Source organism: Lithobates pipiens, unplaced genomic scaffold, assembly GCF_037356315.1.
Source record: "Lithobates pipiens isolate NorthernLeopardFrog02 unplaced genomic scaffold, aLitPip1_a1.2 Scaffold_1, whole genome shotgun sequence".
In the NCBI taxonomy this organism is placed as follows: domain Eukaryota; kingdom Metazoa; phylum Chordata; class Amphibia; order Anura; family Ranidae; genus Lithobates; species Lithobates pipiens.
Window position 1 is genome coordinate 184424005 of NW_027507685.1, and position 19436 is coordinate 184443440.

Genomic DNA, 19436 nt, shown 5'->3' on the forward strand with positions numbered 1-19436 from the left:
ACCACCCATCAGAGTACCCGAGTACCAGTCACATCCCATCAGAGCACCCGAGTACCTATCTGTAGCCCACCTGAGTACCAGAGTACCTGTCACCAGGCCATCTGAGTGCCAGAGTACCTGTCACCAGGCCATCTGAGTGCCCGAGTACCTGTCACCAGGCCACCTGAGCACCTGAGTACCTGTCACAGCCCATCTGAGTACCTGAGTACCTGTCACAGTTCATCTAAGTACCCGAGTACCTGTCACAGTATATCTGAGTACACGAGTACCTGAGCACCTGTCACAGCCCCTCTGAGTACCTGTCACAGTATATATGAGTACCTGAGTAAGTGTCCAGTTCATCTGAGTAGCTGAGTACCTGAGTAACTGTCACAGTTCATCTGAGTAGCCGAGTTCCTTAGTACCTGTCACAGCCCATCTAAGTACCTGAGTACCTGTCACAGTCCATCTGAGTACCCTAGTACCTGTCACAGATCATCTGAGTACCCGAGTACCTGTCACAGTTCATCTTAGTACCTAAGTACCTTTCACAGTCCATCTGAGTACCCGAGTACCTGTGACAGTTCATCTGAGTACCCGAGTACCTGTCAAAGTCCATCTGAGTACCTGTCACAGTTCATCTTGGTACCTAAGTACCTGTCACAGTTTATCTGATTACCCAAGTACCTAAGTACCTGTCACAGCCCATCTAAATACCTGTCACCACCCATCGGAGTACCCAAGTACCAGTCACCAGCCCATCAGAGTATCCGAGTACCTATCTGTAGCCCATCTAAGTACCCGAGTACTTGTCACCAGGCCATCTGAGTACCTGAGTACCTGTCACCAGGCCATCAGAGTACCCAAGTACCTGTCACAGGTCATCTAAGTACCCGAGCATCTGTCACAGTTCATCTGAGTACACGAGTACCTGAGCACCTGCAACAGCCCCTCTGAGTACCTGAGTAAATTTCCAGTTCATCTGAGTACACGAGTACCTGTCACAGTTCATCTGAGTAGCCGAGTACCTTAGTACCTGTCACAGCCCATCTGAGTACCCAAGTACCTGAGTACCTGTCACAGTTCATCTGAGTAGCCGAGTACCTTAGTACCTGTCACAGCCCATCTGAGTACCCAAGTACCTGTCACAGTTCATCTGAGTACCCGAGTACCTGTCACAGTTCATCTGAGTACCCGAGTACCTGTCACAGTTCATATGAGTACCTAAGTACCTGTCTCAGTCCATCTGCGTACCCGAGTACTTGTCACAGTTCATCTGAGTACACGAGTACCTGAGAACCTGTCACAGCCCATCTGAGTATCTATTACAGTTCATCTGAGTACCTGTCACAGTCCATGTGAGTACCTGAGTACCTGTCACAGCCCATCTGAGTACCTGTTACTACCCATCTAGGTACCTGTCACCACCCATCAGAGTACCCGAGTACCAGTCACCAGCCCATCAGAGTTCACGAGTACCTATATGTAACCCATCAGAGTACCCGAGTACCTGTCACCAGTCCATCAGAGTACCCGAGTACCTATCTGCAGCCCATGCCTCATAGAATATACGTTGGGGTGTTTGCTTTCCAAAATGGGGTCATGTTGTGGGTAATTCCACTGTCCTGGTGCTCCAGGGCCTTCAAAAATGTAATAGGTCGTTAGGAAATTGATGTGTAATTTATGCTCCTAGAACCTGTGTGGCCAGGCTGTGTAAAAGTCAAACACATGTGGTATTGCCATACTCGGGAGGAGTAGCAGAATGTATTTTGGGGTGTAATTGGAAGTATGTATATGCTGTGTGTGGTTTTTTTTTCCACAAAATTGTCATAATAACAAATTATGACAATTTTGTGAAAAAAAAATCTTAATTTTCCCAAGAATTGTGGGAAAAACTACAACTTCAAAAAACTCACCATGCCTCATACTAAATATCTTTAACTGTCTACTTTTCAAAAAGAGGTCATTTGGGGGGTATTTGTACTCTTATGACATTTCAGGGCCTCAAGAAATGAGATGCCGTCAGCGCATGAAGTGTGATCAATTTTCAATGATTTGCACTATAGCTTGTAGACTCTATACCTTTCACAGAGACCAAATAATGTCCACTAATTTGGGTTATTTTTACCAAAGAGATGTAGTAGTATAAATGTTGGCCCAAATTTATGAATAAAAATTACTTTTTGCAAAATTTTATCATAGAAACTTAAAAAAAAAAGTGTTTTCTTTTTTCAAAATGTTCGCTCTTTTTTCACTTATGTCACAAAAAATATAAAACCCAGTGGTGATTTAATAACACCAAAAGAAAGCTCTATTTGTTTGAAAAAAATTATAAAAATGTTGTTGGGGAACAGTGTTACGTAGTTATATAGTTAGTAAGGTTGAATAAAGACAGCAGTCCATCCAGTTCAACCTGAGTGAGTGTTACAGGTTTTGCTCAAGAATATTCCTGTATTTAGCACCATCCATCTTTCCTTCAACTCTGACCAGTTTCCCAGTCCCGACTGGGATGACATTCTTTGAGTGATGTGCTGGGTTTGTGCCAGACATAGCGCTTTATTGGATGGCCAGAAAGTTAAATTTTAGTCTCATCAGACCAGAGCACGTTCCTCCATATATTTTGGGAGTCTCCCACATGCCTTTTCGCAAACTCAAAATGTGCCATTTTGTTTTTTGTTGAAAGTAAGGGCTTTCTTCTGGCCACTTTGCCATAAAGCCCAACTCTATGGAGCGTACTGCTTATTGTCATCCTATGTACAAGAACTCTGCAGCTCTTCCAGGGTTACCTTAGGTCTCTGTGCTGCCTCTCTGATTAATGCCCTCCTTGCCCGGTCTGTGAGTTTTGTTGCGAGGCCATCTCTTGGCAGGTTTGCTATTGTGCCATCTTCTTTCCATTTGGTTATGATAGATTTGATGGTGCTCCTAGGCATCATCAAAGATTTGGATATTACTGGCGCATGTGGTCCTGATCTTGAAAGAGGCAAAGGATCCGCTGGCAGTGGAAAGCTACAGGCCAATTTCCTTGCTAAATTCAGATATTAAACTCTTTGCAAAAATTATCTCTGAACGATTAAGACCTCATGTCCCAGAGTGGATACAGCAGGATCAGGTTGGTTTTATTCAGGGGAGAGAAGGTCGGGATAACGTACTAAAGACCATTATGCTAAGCCAGGAAACCATAAGACAGAAGACCCCCTCGATACTCATGTCTATAGATGCTGAAAAGGCATTTGACAGGGTTAGTTGGGGGTTCTTATTCGAAGTGTTGGAGCGATATGGATTGGGGCAGAGGATGAGAGGGTGGATAGAAGCTTTGTATACTAAGCCTAAAGCTAAAATAAGAATAAACGGGGCCCTGTCCTGCCCCCTTGAACTGTACAACGGGACAAGACAGGGCTGCCCACTCTCCCCAATATTATTCATTCTGGCACTAGAACCCCTCCTGACGGCTATTAGGAAGAATCAAAACATCCAGGGAATACGGGTAGATGAGAGGGAGTATCGGGTTGCTGCTTTTGCAGACGATCTCCTGCTCTATATCTCTAGCCCGGAGACCTCTATACCGGCGACTATGGAAGAACTAAAAAAATATGGGAAAGTCTCCAATTTTAAGGTTAACGCAACTAAATCCGAAATTCTAAACTTAAATATACCAGTAGAAGAGCAGAGAATCCTACAAACTAAATACCCTTTTAGATGGTGTGGGAGGGAGCTGGCCTACTTAGGAATAAAGCTTACGGCAGGGATGGGGGACTTGTTTGAGGCTAATTACATCCCCCTACTAAACAAAATTAAACAGCATTTAGATAGGATCCAATACAAAGCTTTATCTTGGATAGGGAGAACAAATACAGTTAAAATGTTCATTTTACCAATGTTTACTTACATATGTCAAATGGTCCCCATATTATTACCACAGGGATATCTAAATAAATTAAAAACGATGATTAAAAGATTCATATGGAATAAAAAAGCGGCGAGGGTGGCTCTTAATACTTTGATAAGAAGTAAAGACAGAGGAGGATTAGCAATGCCCGATTTCAAAAAGTACTACGAGGCTATAGCAATCTCACGAATCACAGACTGGACACACAACAAAAAGGGGAAGGACTGGGTGGAATTAGAAATGAAGTTACCGTATATACTCGAGTATAGGCCGACCCGAATATAAGCCGAGGCCCCCAATTTACCCCCAAAAAAACTGGCAAACTTATTGACTCGTGTATAAGCCGAGGGTGAGACATGCCTGTCCATCCCTGTGTGTGTGTCCGTCCATCCCTGTGTGTCCGTCCATCCCTGTGTGTCCGTCCATCCCTGTGTGTCCGTCCATCCATCCCTGTGTGTGTGTGTGTCCATCCATCCATCCATCCCTGTGTGTGTGTGTCTCCATCCATCCATCCATCCATCCCTGTGTGTGTGTGTCTCCATCCATCCATCCATCCCTGTGTGTGTCTCCATCCATCCACCCATCCCTGTGTGTGTCTCCATCCATCCACCCATCCCTGTGTGTGTGTGTATCCGTGTGTGTGTGTGTGTGTGTGTGTGTGTGTGTGTGTGTCCAGCCTACCTTTGTCCCGAGCCTCCGTCCCGTGCCTTGCCTCCTTGCCTCCGTTCCGTCCCGTGCCGTCCCGTGCCGTGCCGTCGTGTCGTGCCTTGCCTTGCCTCCGTCCCGTCCCGTCCCGTGCCGTGCCGTGCCTTGCCTTGCCTTGCCTTGCCTCCGTCCCGTGCCCTCTTCGGCGGCCATTGTAAAATTCAAAAGCCGCGCCTCCTCCTTCGCCTGTGATAGGCGGAACACTGAATTTCCCAGCAGCCTGTGTTCCGCCTATCACTGACGTCGTATCATCCTCGTCCGTAGTACGAGGATGATACGATGTCCGTGATAGGCGGAACACAGGCTGCTGGGAAATTCAGTGTTCCGCCTATCACAGGCGAAGGCGGAGCCGGAGGCGCGGCTTTTGAATAGAATGGCCGCTGTCTGTCTGCTCGACACGCTGATCGAGCGGGCAGACAGCGATGACTCGAGTATAAGCCGAGGGGGGCACTTTCAGCCTCAAAAAAGAGGCTGAAAATCTCGGCTTATACTCGAGTATATACGGTAAGCAGAAGGGAATTAGGGGAGATAATATGGATACCCGCAAAATATAGAGAATTAGGGATTAGCACAAATTTATTGACAAAAGGGTCACTGCGAATATGGGACACAATAAATGAGAGACACAAGTGGGAGCACAACTCACCATTTATGCCATTACTAGACACAATTTTTTTTTTACCAGGGCAAGAGGAATATGTATATTATAGCAGATGGGCTAAGAAAGATAAAATTAAATTACAAGAGGTTATGGAAGGGAATAGGGTATGCACATATGAGGAAATAATAGAAAAGTGGGGGCATAAGCCTTTAGATAAGTGGAGATATTCACAATTATATTATTTTATTCAGTCTTTAACACAACCACTACGAGGACAGGAGCAACTTAGACCTCTGGAGAAATTGATAGGGAACCCCCAATGCTTGGTAAAAAGGATCTCAAAAATATATGAAATTTTAATAGAGGTAGAAGAGCAAGAATACCCCCCCTATATGGAGAAGTGGGAAAATGAACTGGGACCGCTGAATAATGACCTCCAAAGAAACAGGATTATTAGACGAACGTACTCGGTGGCCAAAGAACTTCAAACTAGAGAGATGTCATATAAACTTTTAACAAGGTGGTATATAACTCCACAGCAAGGAAATAAAATCAGCAGCGAGACCCCCTCAACATGCTGGAGAGGTTGATCAGCGGTGGGGACCTTCGCCCATATATGGTGGGAGTGCCCTAAGATACAGATGTTTTGGGAGAAAATTATAAAAGCTATCTTTGAAATAACAGGGGAAGGGATTAGAAGAGACCCATGGGTTTGCTTATTCCACGACTCGGAAAAAGGAGAGAGAGAGTATGGGCACTCCCTGGTTCCTGGTCTACTGAACTCCGCTAAGGCACTGATCCCACGTAGATGGAGGAAACCCGACCCTCCCTCGATGAAGGAGTGGGTAGAAAGGTTAGAAAGGACACGAAATATTGAGGAGACAATCTATAAATTGGATAACTTAGAAGGGAGATATCAATATAAATGGCGACTGTGGATACAATTCGGAAAAACTTTAGGTTATTTAAAGCTGCTTGACTGTTAGTAAAGAAGAAGGGAAAAAGCAGAAAGAGGGAAAAAACAAGGAAGAGAGGGAAAAAATGGAAAAGGCCCGGGGTAGGGACCGAGTGAGAGGGGAGGGGAGGGAGGGATAAGGTGGATTATTCTTAAAGAAATGCTGCTGTACTTATCATTATGTTGAATAGTTTATGTTTGTATATTTTGAAAAATCTGAAAATAAAGAATAAATAAAAAAAATAAAAAAAAAAGATTTGGATATTTTTTTATAACCTAATCCTGACTTGTACTTCTCAACAACATTGTCCCTTACTTGGTTGGAGAGTTCCTTGGTCTTATTATGTGACTTTTTCAGGTAATTGGTTGCACCACAGCTTTTTATGGGCTTCATAACAAAGGGGGTGAATACATACGCACATGCCAATTATCAGTTTTTTACTTCTGAAAATAATTTTATGTATATATTTTTCTAATTTTATTTCACCAACTTAGTCTATTATGTTCTGATCCATCATATATAACTGAGATTTAAAAAAAAATTACCTAAAGGCTGTAATGTAACAAAATAGGTAAAAAGCCAAGAGGGTGAATACGTTTGCAAGGCCCTGTGTATGGATATACTTCAGGGGCGGTTCTGGCAAAGCTTTTTGCCAGTGTTCAATCATCTGAAGGTAGCAGCATATACCCCATGGTCTAACAATCATTTCCTATTTTTTAAAATAAGTTCCACTTTAACCTTCTTCCTAAATACTAACCTTCCAAACTTTAACACTTTATTTTTCTCCATGAAATGTAACCACTTAAATACCACTTACCCTCCTCCTAACACTTAACCCCTAAAACACTGAATTCTTGAGCCTAACAACCAAATCCAAAACTAATGGCCCGTTCACACCAGAATGCTGTGTGGGAACCCTGTTTTCTGTGCACGATTCCTGCATCATGTTCAAAACGCACTTCAGTTTTAAGTTAATGACACCCCAAATGTAGATCGCAAACACATCGCGTTTGCATGCACTGGATCCCATGGTACAGAAAAACTATGCAATCCAGTTGCAGTTTGTTTTTCAAGTAGTGCATGCACTATTTTTGCTGTGGTGCAGTGTGATTCAGTCCATTCAAAATAAATGGGCTCAAATCCCACCTCACCACATGTAAATTGCACAGGAAAGCACAGCGCGTTTCCTGTGCAATTCCTAGTGTGCACCGGCCCTTAGCCTTAATACTAATTAACCCCCATTATGCTGTATACTCCTCTCATCATGCACTGGAAGCCTCTTTAACAATAGCATAGGGATCTCACACGTAAAGCAGGCTGTACAGAAATTCCAGCGCTAGGATAATCTGTTTATGGGGTCATGCTTTAATAGGCATTTGTTTGCACTTTTTTAGCCCCAAACACACACTCCTAGTGTCAGAATTTGGGTGTTATAAACCAGCATACTGAGCTTTTGGTGCCTGCTACCACATTGCTGCTTTACTTGACTTAGTTGTGACTGAACACAGAGGTATTTTAATTTTATATAATTCCCCATTGATGTCTTGCAGCACAGTGAAAAAATACTTTCAGAATATTGCAGATCAGGCCTACAGCCATGTGTCAAATATTCTATTCTGTACAGTTTCTTCTCTGGTACTTTCAGGAGAAAGCACTCACATTGGGCACACCAAAAGGTGATACATTTTGGTGACATTTTTACGTTGTTGTTATAAGGATTATCTGAGGTATGTGAAGGGCTGGATGAACAAAGGCAGTTCTCTGACTTGTTTATTAGTGGAGGTACTGCAACAATCAATATGCAGCCAAGAATATTATTGGATTTTGTCCAAGGCCATTCTTACCATTAGAGCAATTTACTAAAGCTGGAGCATCCATAATCTGGAGCAGCTGTGCATGGCAACCAATTAGCTTCTAGCTTTCATTTTGAACAAGCTGAGTTTAGAAACTGATTGGTTACTATGTCCACCCTTTAGGAAGCAGGTTAAAAAGTGTTTAACTTCCCACACATGGAGATCAAACCACCTGAGACAAACAAGACCAGTCAACATATGTACGGTGCCTCTTCCATCCCAGCTATGTGATATCTGATCAGATACTTTTTGGCTTGAAAGATGATTCTGCATGTTTGGGAGGATGGGAATCATCTATTTACAAGGGTGGAAGCAAGACCAAAAGGGTCATCAGTAAAAACATTTGCTCTGGGCAACATGGAGAGCTAGTCAGAGCTTGAAGAGTATTATTGTCCTAGTTGCTGAATATTACAGTTAATAGCATACGATTGATCTATTGTTCCATAACAAACTATAGACAGAATTAGTATGAAGAATATGAGAAAAAAAATGAAAAAGCAGACAGCAAATCAAAAACATTTTATTCATATTTTTAAACTACATAGAACTACCACAAGGAAGACTTTTTTTTTTTTTTTTTTTTTCAATCCAGGGGTATAATTCAGTTAAAAAGTAAACACTGAACAGATTGGATTTTAATATGTTAGAATCACTGCCACAAATTGTCATTACCATCAGTATTCCCGTGAATCAACCCCAGCCAGATCTTCATACAATACAAAAATGAACTGAAACCAAAAAAGAAAAAAAATATTCCCACAATGCTTCCCATTTCCCCCACCCTCCCATCACATATCCCCCCTCCCTATACTGAAATCTGTATGCATTACAATGTTTTTTTTTTTGTTTTTTTTTCTTTTATTGTGGATTTAACGAGATGAAAAACATTTAAAATGTCTCAGTATATACAACAGTTTTACTGTTCAATCTTATTTTAATGTGTTGAACATAAGACCTCATGTTTCCTCATAAGCTTGAAAGTTGCAAAAGCAGCTTTATAAAGTGTATAATTTTTTATTATTTTAAAAGATTTATTTTAATTTTATCTCCAAAAGATTACAATGTACATTACGTATCAGACTGAAGAAAAACTGTGAAAAGCAGCAGAATATGTTAAAAAAATGTAAGAGTTTTTACCACCCTAATAACATGCTGTACTGTATAGCAGTGCTGAGTAATCGTGTGAATATTTGAATATTCAATAGGATCAAATGTTTTTGTACAAAATGAAAAATCAACAAATATATATATATTACTTGTAAGGAGCTTTCTTAGGAGATAAATTTGATTTTCGTGCCCAAAAAACGTGTTGTAACCTGAAACCAGCTTGGTGCAAGCAGGGTTTGGGCAGCCCCCTAAAAGTTCATCTACCCAAGCCTGAACACAAAATATTTAGATTTGCAATGAACCGTGAATTTTAAAAATAACATTATTTTTACTTGCACACAGAATTAATATCCGGATGCCGGTCCAGGCATGTGGGTGGATCCTGACCATATGGTCACGAGCCTGGACCGAGCTCTGTGAAATCTGCTGAAAATGGGTCACAGGAGTGCAGAACGATCTGCAACCCTATGATCCACAGGAGAAGTACAGCCAAATGAGATTTAGTGGCATACAGTTTAACAAAAACAAACAGACACACACAATGGTGAGATAACTATCATAGTAATAGTGCAAATGCCCAAATGTATTTGCTAGTTAAACAGGGGATCCCAGGGTTCTACTAGTGAAATTTACCACAAATAGCTCCCTGGGCCAGTTTAGGCACCTGCATTCTTACAGCCATAATTGAAATTGTATTTTCCTTATTTTGGAATTCTCAACTTTTGTCTAGCTCTTGAGCTGTGTTCAGATACATTGAGTGTTTTGGGCAGGAACAGAAAATAGCATTCATAAAAAATGTAACAAATAAACAAATAACAGGTATTTTATAGCATGCATCTCCATCCAGGTTTTGCATGTTGGGTTGGTTCTTCTCTTCAGGGTTCTAGAACCCCAAAATCCCCTGCAGCTTCCTGGATTTAGGGCCCAACTCCATGCCCTTTGGCCTTTTTGTCACCCTTTTGATAAGTGTGGATGCCCATGACAGTAATGAGTCAATAAAAAGGCATGGAAGGTGGTTGGGATATCCATTCAAGAAAAAGGGTCAATATGTACATGCCAGAGCAGCCTGGGGTTTGGGAAAAATGAATTATCAGCAGAAGATCAGGCAAGTGTTTTTTCTTCAGGTTTGCATAAACAGAATAGTGCAGCAAAGGTTGAGGCAGTCTACCTCTACATAAGCATTTTAGCAGAAAATATTACCTCACATGTAGCACTGCTACACAGTACAACACAGTCATGTTTGAGGGCACCGTGGCCCAATCTGCTGTTTTAAATAGACGATGATAAAAAGTTAGACATACTGAGTGTGTTATTCAGAGGTAGTAGGTGGGCACAATAATCTACATGTGACATGTCTGTTGGTTGGTTATGAGTTTTATGAGGTAAATAAAGCTGTTTCACTTGGTGACAATGTATAAATTCTCTTAGTTACAATATTTACAGTTTTTTTTTTTTGGCTACCACAATAAATGGCAGATTTTGAAAATTCCGTATACAACATTTAACCCTTGTTGTAAAAGACCATGTTGCAGAATGAGTCACCTCCCCTGTCAAAAACAAAAAAAATGCCTACAACATGACTTTTTATCAAAAATGGGATATCTATAAAACAGGAAGGGGCTAATGGAAACAAAACAGTTACTGCATTTTTTGAAACCCAAATCTGCTGAAGATGCATGCGCTTGTTTTAAAATGACTCTTAAATTCAACCATTTTAAGCGGAGGTTAGTGATATGAGCTTGGCATGTTAATATTAATTGTCTCTGTAACTCTTACAAAAGTCTTGCTGTGAGTGCTTCCATCCCCTGTCCTCTTCCACATTCTATGCCAAAGGATTCCCATTAATGTCTGCGGGTCTAATATGTTTTAACCCCATAACGCGAATTGTATCCCCCATCTGCGGCTTTTATAGTTACAAAAGAACCACGATCGGGAGACCCTTAGGGATTGCTATTTATACTGCCTACCCTGCCCTGGGCCAGAATACTATTTCTATTCTCACTGATGTCCTTTGAAATTGGGAGGTCTGGCCTTGGAGAATAATAGCCTTCAGAGAAAATATGAGGAATAGTGTAGTGAATGAAAGTTTAATTAGTTCAGTGTTAACGCTCCCACTTTAGGTTAAATTGTAGTTCATAAGGAATTATAGGAATGTTAAAAAAAAAGGAATATATAACCTGGAATTCATAAAGACTGGTGCGGACAGATTTTGTATCTCGCATACATTTTAAAAGTGGCGCAGTGTGCGCTAATTTCATGTATCTTTCTAGAACTTGTACTTGAATTTGGCGCATGCTGCATCACTTTTAGAATGCATGTGAGACTCTTTTCATAAAATCTGTATCTGTACGCCAAAAGAAAGTTGATCTTAATTAGCGCCACTTTCATAAGATATAAATTGTCGGTATTTTATTTTGAATTTGGCAGAGGTGTTGAGTCGCAATGTAGAAGTGGAGAAAATTAGAACTACCTTAATTTGGTGCACCAGTCACTGTCAGAATCAAAACTGAGGACGACAATGTTTTTTTAAACTAGGCACAACACATTAACAACAACAATTGACTTCCCCCCCATGGTGTCTGCATATGGCAGATACCAATTTATTGGTTTTTAAATGAACACATACCTGGACCAAAAATAACTCTTAATATTTGAGGTTTCGCTTTAGTTAAGAGTCTGGAGGAGAACTGTTAGAACAGAAGAAGATGCGCATTTGCACACAGACAAGCAATAGTAACCAAATGCCTTTTAGACAGGTAGTGCTGATAACCGGTAGAGTTCTCTTTTAAATAATTTTAAAATGAAAAAAAAAAAAATAACTAAAATATGTAAAACATTCCAAGTTCTAATGAAAAGAGATGAAGGCAAATTGTGAAATGTAAGAATTAGAATTCCAGCCAAGGTTTATTTATTTTTGTTCTGGATACAGTGTGTTAGGGCTAAACTCTGTTCCACATGTTTTTTGTTGTTTGTGTCCCTGTTGGTGGGGAATTTCTCTCAATTTCTGCTCTGATGTCACAAAAAGTGAAAGGAATCTCTCAAATCTGGACACTGATAGTAATAAAAACATGAGGGGGTACTAAACCTTTCCCGCTCTATCCAAAATTTAAAAAAATAAACGTATTGCCTGATATTCCACTGTTATAACGCTGGTTTGTTTAATTCATTTCTGCATGATTTTACATTTCTTTGGTTTATAAGATTGAGTTAAAATGCCTGCTTTAACCATATTTGACTTACTCACAGCAATATGGAATCTAATATGGAGAGACTGGATCCAGCAAACATAAATAGCTCTGTCCCTCTTTTTGTATGATTAAAGCCAAGGTCACACAGCCGCAACTTCGATCCCGACATGCTGGCATGACTTCATTGCAGCCTGCATGCGACGACTTTAAGAGAAGTCAATGCAAGTCGTATTGAATTCACACCAAAATTAGTGCAGGAACCTTTTTCTAAGTCGGAGCAACTCAAGTCGCTCCTATTAGAATGGTTCCATTGCCGCTAATGGGGTGCGACTTGTCGTCTGACTTTGAAGTCTCAAGTCGTATTACAAGTCACAGCAGTATGAACCAGGACTTAATATTGTTTTTACATTTTAAGGGCCAATAAACCTACACTAAATAATGCCTCACATAAAAAAGCCTAACATTCACAAATACATATGACATATGTTTCATTATGTGACAACGCTTGGGATATTTTCTACTATATCAGTATTTATTACATTAACAGGTGAAACATTCTCCACTGTATTTTCTGTATTTTGGGTTGTACAATCTTTCAGTAGGTTTAAAAAGGATAAAATCGGTTGTGTGGCGCAAAACAGCCCTTTTCCTGGTCAGAAAGTTTATATTTTAAGTGATACCCTTTATTGGCTAACTTAAGAGCAACTCCACTTTCATAGAAAAAAGTCTAGTAAATAAATAAAATAGCATATTGTATATAATTGTCACATAAGCTATATTGTAATTTAATGTCAATAGAATTACATTTTCTTTTCAATTTGCAGCTGCTGTAATTTCCTGTAAACTTGTATGCACTATGGCAACCTGGTTACTTCTGTATACTGTTGGCATACAGAATGCTCCCAGAAATGTAATCTCCTGTTTGTATGATTGACTGTATGATTGGCCCACTGATTTTCCCAGAAGTTTGCAATATAATTTTCAGTTTTGGAGGGCGACTTCTAAAGGGATGCAGACCCTGCAGCTTTTCTAATCCGAACACTAAAAGTGCACAGATGATTATAACAAACCCGTTCCCTTTTCTCAGAAACCGGTACAAATCTGCAACAAAATTTTGAAAATCCTTGTACATTGACCATCCAGAGGGGATTGTTTTTTTTTCTCAACAAAAAATATAGTTACTCCTTAGTTATTACTGTTGCATGTTTTCGGAATGCCTTTGATCCCTTCTTTTATAAAAAATTACAGTTGGTCACAAATTATCTTAAGTTGGCTGGTATAGATAAACAAAGAGAAATAGACGGTAAATGTGCTTCCAGGAGAAAATCCTGCTCTAGGTTTCTTTCAATGCTTACCATGTCTGAAGGCCTTAGAAGAGAAGATCAGATTGGCTAATCTGTTCAGTAGAAGTTATGTGATCAAATACCTAGGTACTCAGAGTTGTAGCCAATACTGAAGGTCACCTAAAGCTGAATATTCAACACTCCCATTATTTATCTATCTTAGCAAGACAGTTAGCATAGGTTTATGTTATTTAAGCTCATGTTTGCCTTATATAACTTTGGTTTTGGTAACCATTAGAAATGTTTCCCCATAAAAATAAATTAAATTTATAGCTTAGTCTAGGTTTACTGGTCCTTTAAAATTACAAAAGCCGTTGAATAAATCAATCCGTTATTGGCCCCTCTCACCATTAGTCATTAATATAATTGACAATGTCGTGTAAACAAAAGTTTGGAGCACAGAAGCAAGTTAAGCATAAATGTATTTCAATGAAGAAATTAACAACTAAATGTAAGCACGAAAGGACTTAATTAATGAGTGCAGTTGCTAAAGTGATTGATTTACTGCTCACATTTGTACATATTTTTTTCCCTGTAAAAGTGGATGCATCTTCATAGATTAATAGCGCTTTTAATGTTTCATATACGAAAGAAAAATTGGAAAAAAAATGTTGATACCAGGTATACATTGTTGGAAAGTGTAAAATGTCTCTTTCGCTATGACCCCAGATTTTCTGGGCACACATGCAAACACTTCTTCTTAAAGCTGCTAGTTCATGCCTTCAATTTAGCTGTTTACTAAAAAGTGCTGATGGGACGTGGAGATCGTTTCTCAAATTCTATCTCAGATCTTTGCCCAATTAGATAAAGTGCTTTGAAAGTGGTGACATAACAAAAAAAAAAAAAAAAGACGTACTGGAATCCAGCAACATGTCTCAGCTGGTTTGTACAATGTGGCTGTGTAGGTCCTTATTTGAACAAGGCTAAGCATCACCACCAATCTGAAGAAGGGTTTTCTGAAACAGGATGGTCTTCTTCCACACAGCTGGGACTCTGCTTCACTAAATTTTTAATAAAGACCTAAAAATGATGCCTAGTCATAGAGAAAGCTCCATCCAGACTGCTGAGATGCACACATACAGCTTGAGCATGGATCACTCAGTTAGAGGTATCAGAGTTCACGCTGCCGGGCCCTTCTGTTGGGGAAGTGACAGAGGAAGGGGTTGCTGCCTCATGCCACCCTCCATTAGCCTAGAATAAAGGAGACAGAAAATAAATGTCCCGTAACTTTATTTTAAGTAAAAGCAAGCAAAATAAGTGCATTTTGACTTTTTTTTCTTTACAATACAGCAATATTTTATCATCTATTCTATCATAACTACACACAACATTGATTAAGGCTACCACCTACCTCCATTTTGTTAGGGCAATGATTGTCGATTTACAGTTCCTGTTCTGATTTCAGTGGCTGTTACTTACAATTTATGGCATAATAGAGCATTCATATGACCCCACAATTTATGGCATAATTGAGTATTCATATGACCCCTATTCAGAAGGTAATGCAGTTTATGAGAGCAAGTCACAATCTACTCACAGATTCTCTCTTGTACCAGTTGCAAGTCAAAGGTAGATAGAAAACAAGCAAACGTTTTTCATTACCTTGCTTGCTTTTAAGAATAAGTCTAAATCAATCCGACACTTTTGGGTTGATTTAATAAATGCAAAATGTCTGTTAACTTTGTGAAGGGAAATTTCCCTTCGCTTCGTGATGCGCCACTGACTTTTTTTTCCCCTCTTGCATGGAAGTGGGTATATTTGCAAAGTGAATTTTCACCACATTCTCTAAGCAATGTGAACATTACCTTGCAAAGTAAACAGCCTATTTGCCTTAGTAAATCTGTGTCTCCTTTGTCTCCAATTAATATGTGGTTTGAATGATAATCTGCTTAAAGAAAAAAAATGTGTGGAGGATATTCAACAAGCGATAAAGGAATTTCAGCTAATCCATGATAAAGATGATACCTCACTCCCCATGCAGTGGGAAACTTTAAAATGTGTGTTAAGGGGACTGTTCATCAAGCACGGTTGTAGGTTAAAAAGGGAAAAAGAACAAAGGAAAACTCAATTGTTGCTGGAAATCGGGAGATTGGAAAGCAAACACAAACAGAATTTGAAGGCAGAGGATAATATACTCTTAAAAGATAAAAGAATTGAGCTGCAAACCGTGCTTGATGAGGAGTCTCTGCGTATAAGGGACAGGAATAGAACACAATGGTACCAACAAGGAAATAAAACGGGGAAATTATTAGCAAAAACACTGAGGGAACAACAGCCCACAACATCTATAGTAAAGATTTTAAAAACAAACGGGGAAATAACATACGACCCAACTGAAATTATAAAAACATTCCAAAACTATTATGATAAATTATATAATATAGAAATTCAACAAGAAAATAAAAAAGAGGAAAGGGCGGAAAAGATTGGAAAATACGTTAACGAAACAGCTTTGCCTAGATTCCCTAGAGAAGTAATTGAGGAAATGGAAGAAGAAATTTCAGGGGAGGAGATACAGCGGGCAATAGCTGAAATGGCCCTGGGAAAGAGCCCAGGACCAGACGGCTATACAGCAAGATTTTATAAAGAATTTCAAGATTTAATTATACCCTTACTCAAAAAAACATATAATTCTATAACTAAAACACAAACCTTTGTACCACAAAGTACGGAAGCACATATTATACTTATCCCAAAACCAGAAAAAGATCATACTTTAAGTAAAAACTTTCGTCCTATCTCATTAACAAACATTGACATTAGATTATACTCAAAAATTATCTCTAATAGATTAACTTTAAGAATGCCAGAATATATAAACCTAGATCAAACAGGGTTTATAAAGGGGCGAGAAACCAGGGACAACATAATAAAGACATGCACACTGATGGAGCATGCTCAGAGGGCCGCCATCCCAGCCTGTTTACTAACTATAGATGCTGAGAAAGCTTTCGATAGGGTGGGATGGCAGTTCTTAGAGGAGGCACTATTACAGATAGGACTAGGCCCTAGAATGTTAGGCAGGATTATGGCATTATATGCCAATTCAAGGGCCAAAGTTAGAATAAACGGGATGTTTTCAGAGTATATAAAAGTGTCAAACGGGACCCGTCAAGGATGCCCTCTATCCCCGTTATTATACATAATAGTAATGGAACATTTAATTAATGCAATAAGGAATAATAAAGATATACAAGGGATTAAAATTAAGGATAAAGAATATAAGTTGGCAGTATATGCAGACGATCTATTGCTATATATAACAAACCCTATTATAACAATCCCTAATATAATAAAAGAACTGGATAGATTTGGGGAACTGAGCAATTTTAGGGTAAATTACGATAAATCAGAAATGATGAATATTACTCTAAAAGAAGAAATGCAATCACTTTTACAAAAAGATTTCCCTTTCAAATGGCAGAAAGAGGCGATCAAATACCTGGGTACTATGATCCCGAGGGATCTGAAACGGTTACAGGAATTAAATCATAATGTGGTTATACGTAAAGCAATAAAACAACTGCAAAAATATGGAAAAAATAACATACTCATGGCTAGGGAGAATAAATATAATAAAAATGGAGCTATTACCAAAAATTTTATATATCTTCCAAACACTACCCATTGTTCCACTTAAGAGGATAATGATAGATTTAAAGAAGGCCATAAATAGTTTTATATGGGCAAAAAAAAACTCCCGAATAAAAAGGGAAACGTTAACTAGAACAAAAGAAAATGGAGGTTTAGCACTACCTGATTTTGTAAAATATATGCAGGCGGCCTCATTGGTTAGAATAATAAACTGGCAACACGATGGTAAAAATAAACAATGGGTTGTTTTGGAAGAAGATATTGCGGGGACACAGCTGAAATTTTTGCCGTGGATAAAACCTGAATTAAGGGAAAAAAATAGGGATCTGCCAATTTTTGTAAGAGCTACTTTAAAAATATGGGATGCTGTGTTAAAAAAAGGCAAGCTATCCTCCAGGACTGGACCCTTGTCTCCATTGATGTCCAACCCAGAATTTAAGCCAGCATTGGAAAGCGTCAGATATTTGAAATGGAATAAGATGGAGAATATAAGACTGGTCCAGATACTGGTGGATGGAAATATGCCTAACCTAACTGATTTTGGATTAGAAGTAAAAAAACACTGGCTACAATATCATCAATTAGAAACATTTGTTGAAACAAATAAAAACCTAATAAATAGACCACTAACTAAATTTGAGCAGATAATATTAAAAGAGCAGAATCATAAGAATAAACTATCTAAAGTATATGTATCGCTGTTACCTACAGGAGATATTAGAGATTTAATAGGAATAAGAAAATGGGAAGAAGAACTAGGAGAAATAATTACAGAAGAGGAATGGAAAAAAATCTTAGGAATAATACATAAAACCTCAACGGCGGTAAAATATCAAGAACGAAATTATAAAGTGACAATGAGATGGTATTGGAGTCCAGTGGCATTAAAAAAAATTAACAAAGGAAATACAGAGAACTGTTGGAGGTGTGGGATAGAAAAAGGGACAATGGAACATATTTGGTTCAGCTGTAAAAAACTAAAAAATTTTTGGTTAAATGTTTTTGAGATATATCAAAAAGTGACTGGAAAAAAATTGGCTCCAGATGTGAAGGTAGCATTATTCTCTCTTACATCAGATACCGTGGATAGTATGAAAAATGGGATAATACAACATATGACAACAGCAGCTAGAACAATAATAGCACGTAAATGGAAAGAAACAGTGAGTCCAACAGTGTGGGAATGGGTATGTGAATTGAACGAAATATGTTACATGGAAAAACAAATAAGAGAAGAAGGATATATAAATAATCAGTTACCAATGGTGTGGAAGCAGTGGGAAGAGTTCAGGCTCTCAAATGGACTGAGGGAATATTTATAATGTAAAAAGGGAGGGAGAGGTAAGAGGAGAGAGAAGGGTAAGGTGGATTTTTTTTTTTATTTTTATTTTTTTTATTTTTATTTTTTTTTTTTTTTTGTGTGTATGGGGGTATGCTGATGATAATAAAGGTGGTATATATTGAATGGGGTTTATGTATAATGTTGTAAATGTACTAGAATGTATTATGGTTGATTATTTTATTTATTTTTTCTAAAAATTAATAATAAAAAGAAGATTTGAAACAATTAATATGTGGTTACACAATGCAATCTGCATGATTCCCAGTGATCTGCATGTACCAACATGGGATCTTCAGGAAGCCACCAGTCTACAGATTTTTCTAGAAAAAGCATATACCACATCTTTGAAGGACTGCATGTGGCCTAAAGTGGAACAGAGCTCTCTTGATCAACATTACCTATGTTTAATCTTTACACTGCTATCTTTAGTAAATAGGTAGGAAGGTATATTTAATTTACGTCTTTTAAACAATTTTTTTTTTACATTTCTTGAGCTGTTTCCTATATTCTGACCTAAGCAAAATTAAGTCACACATCCCAAGAGTCTTCATTGGCATTTTTTTTCTTCTTTCATTTGGAGGAGGGATTTTCCCAGCTAAGCACACCCTCCTGCCTGCGTGCTTGAGCTAAGGGCAGATGGGTTCCAGGAAGTAAATGCTACACTAATCATATGCCCTTACTCAAGATGGCTATGGCTAGAGATGCTAGGGGGTAGTTTTCAAAGTGATTTCTCAACAGAAAGCATGGAGACATGGATAGATGGGTGAGTTTGTTTTCAATAACACAAGTGAATTAAATTGGTGGTGCTCAGATACAGATTAGTGCTTGTTAAAGACCTTTTGAGACAACAAATGTCCTGCCACTTTTAATACCAATTCAAGG

At 38.9% G+C, this 19436-nt stretch overlaps 1 protein-coding gene across 2 annotated transcripts in view; it reads right to left on the minus strand.

Annotated features, from left to right (window-relative positions):
• Window positions 1–8484: 8484 nt before the first annotated feature.
• Window positions 8485–19436, minus strand: part of PBX3 (PBX homeobox 3) — a 305612-nt gene continuing 294660 nt past the window's right edge. For both annotated transcript variants that reach the window (XM_077478996.1, XM_077478998.1), the window contains one exon: window positions 8485–14809. In XM_077478996.1, the coding sequence (XP_077335122.1) occupies window positions 14717–14809 (93 nt within the window). In that variant the 3' untranslated portion in view covers window positions 8485–14716. The remainder of the gene's footprint in view (window positions 14810–19436) is intronic.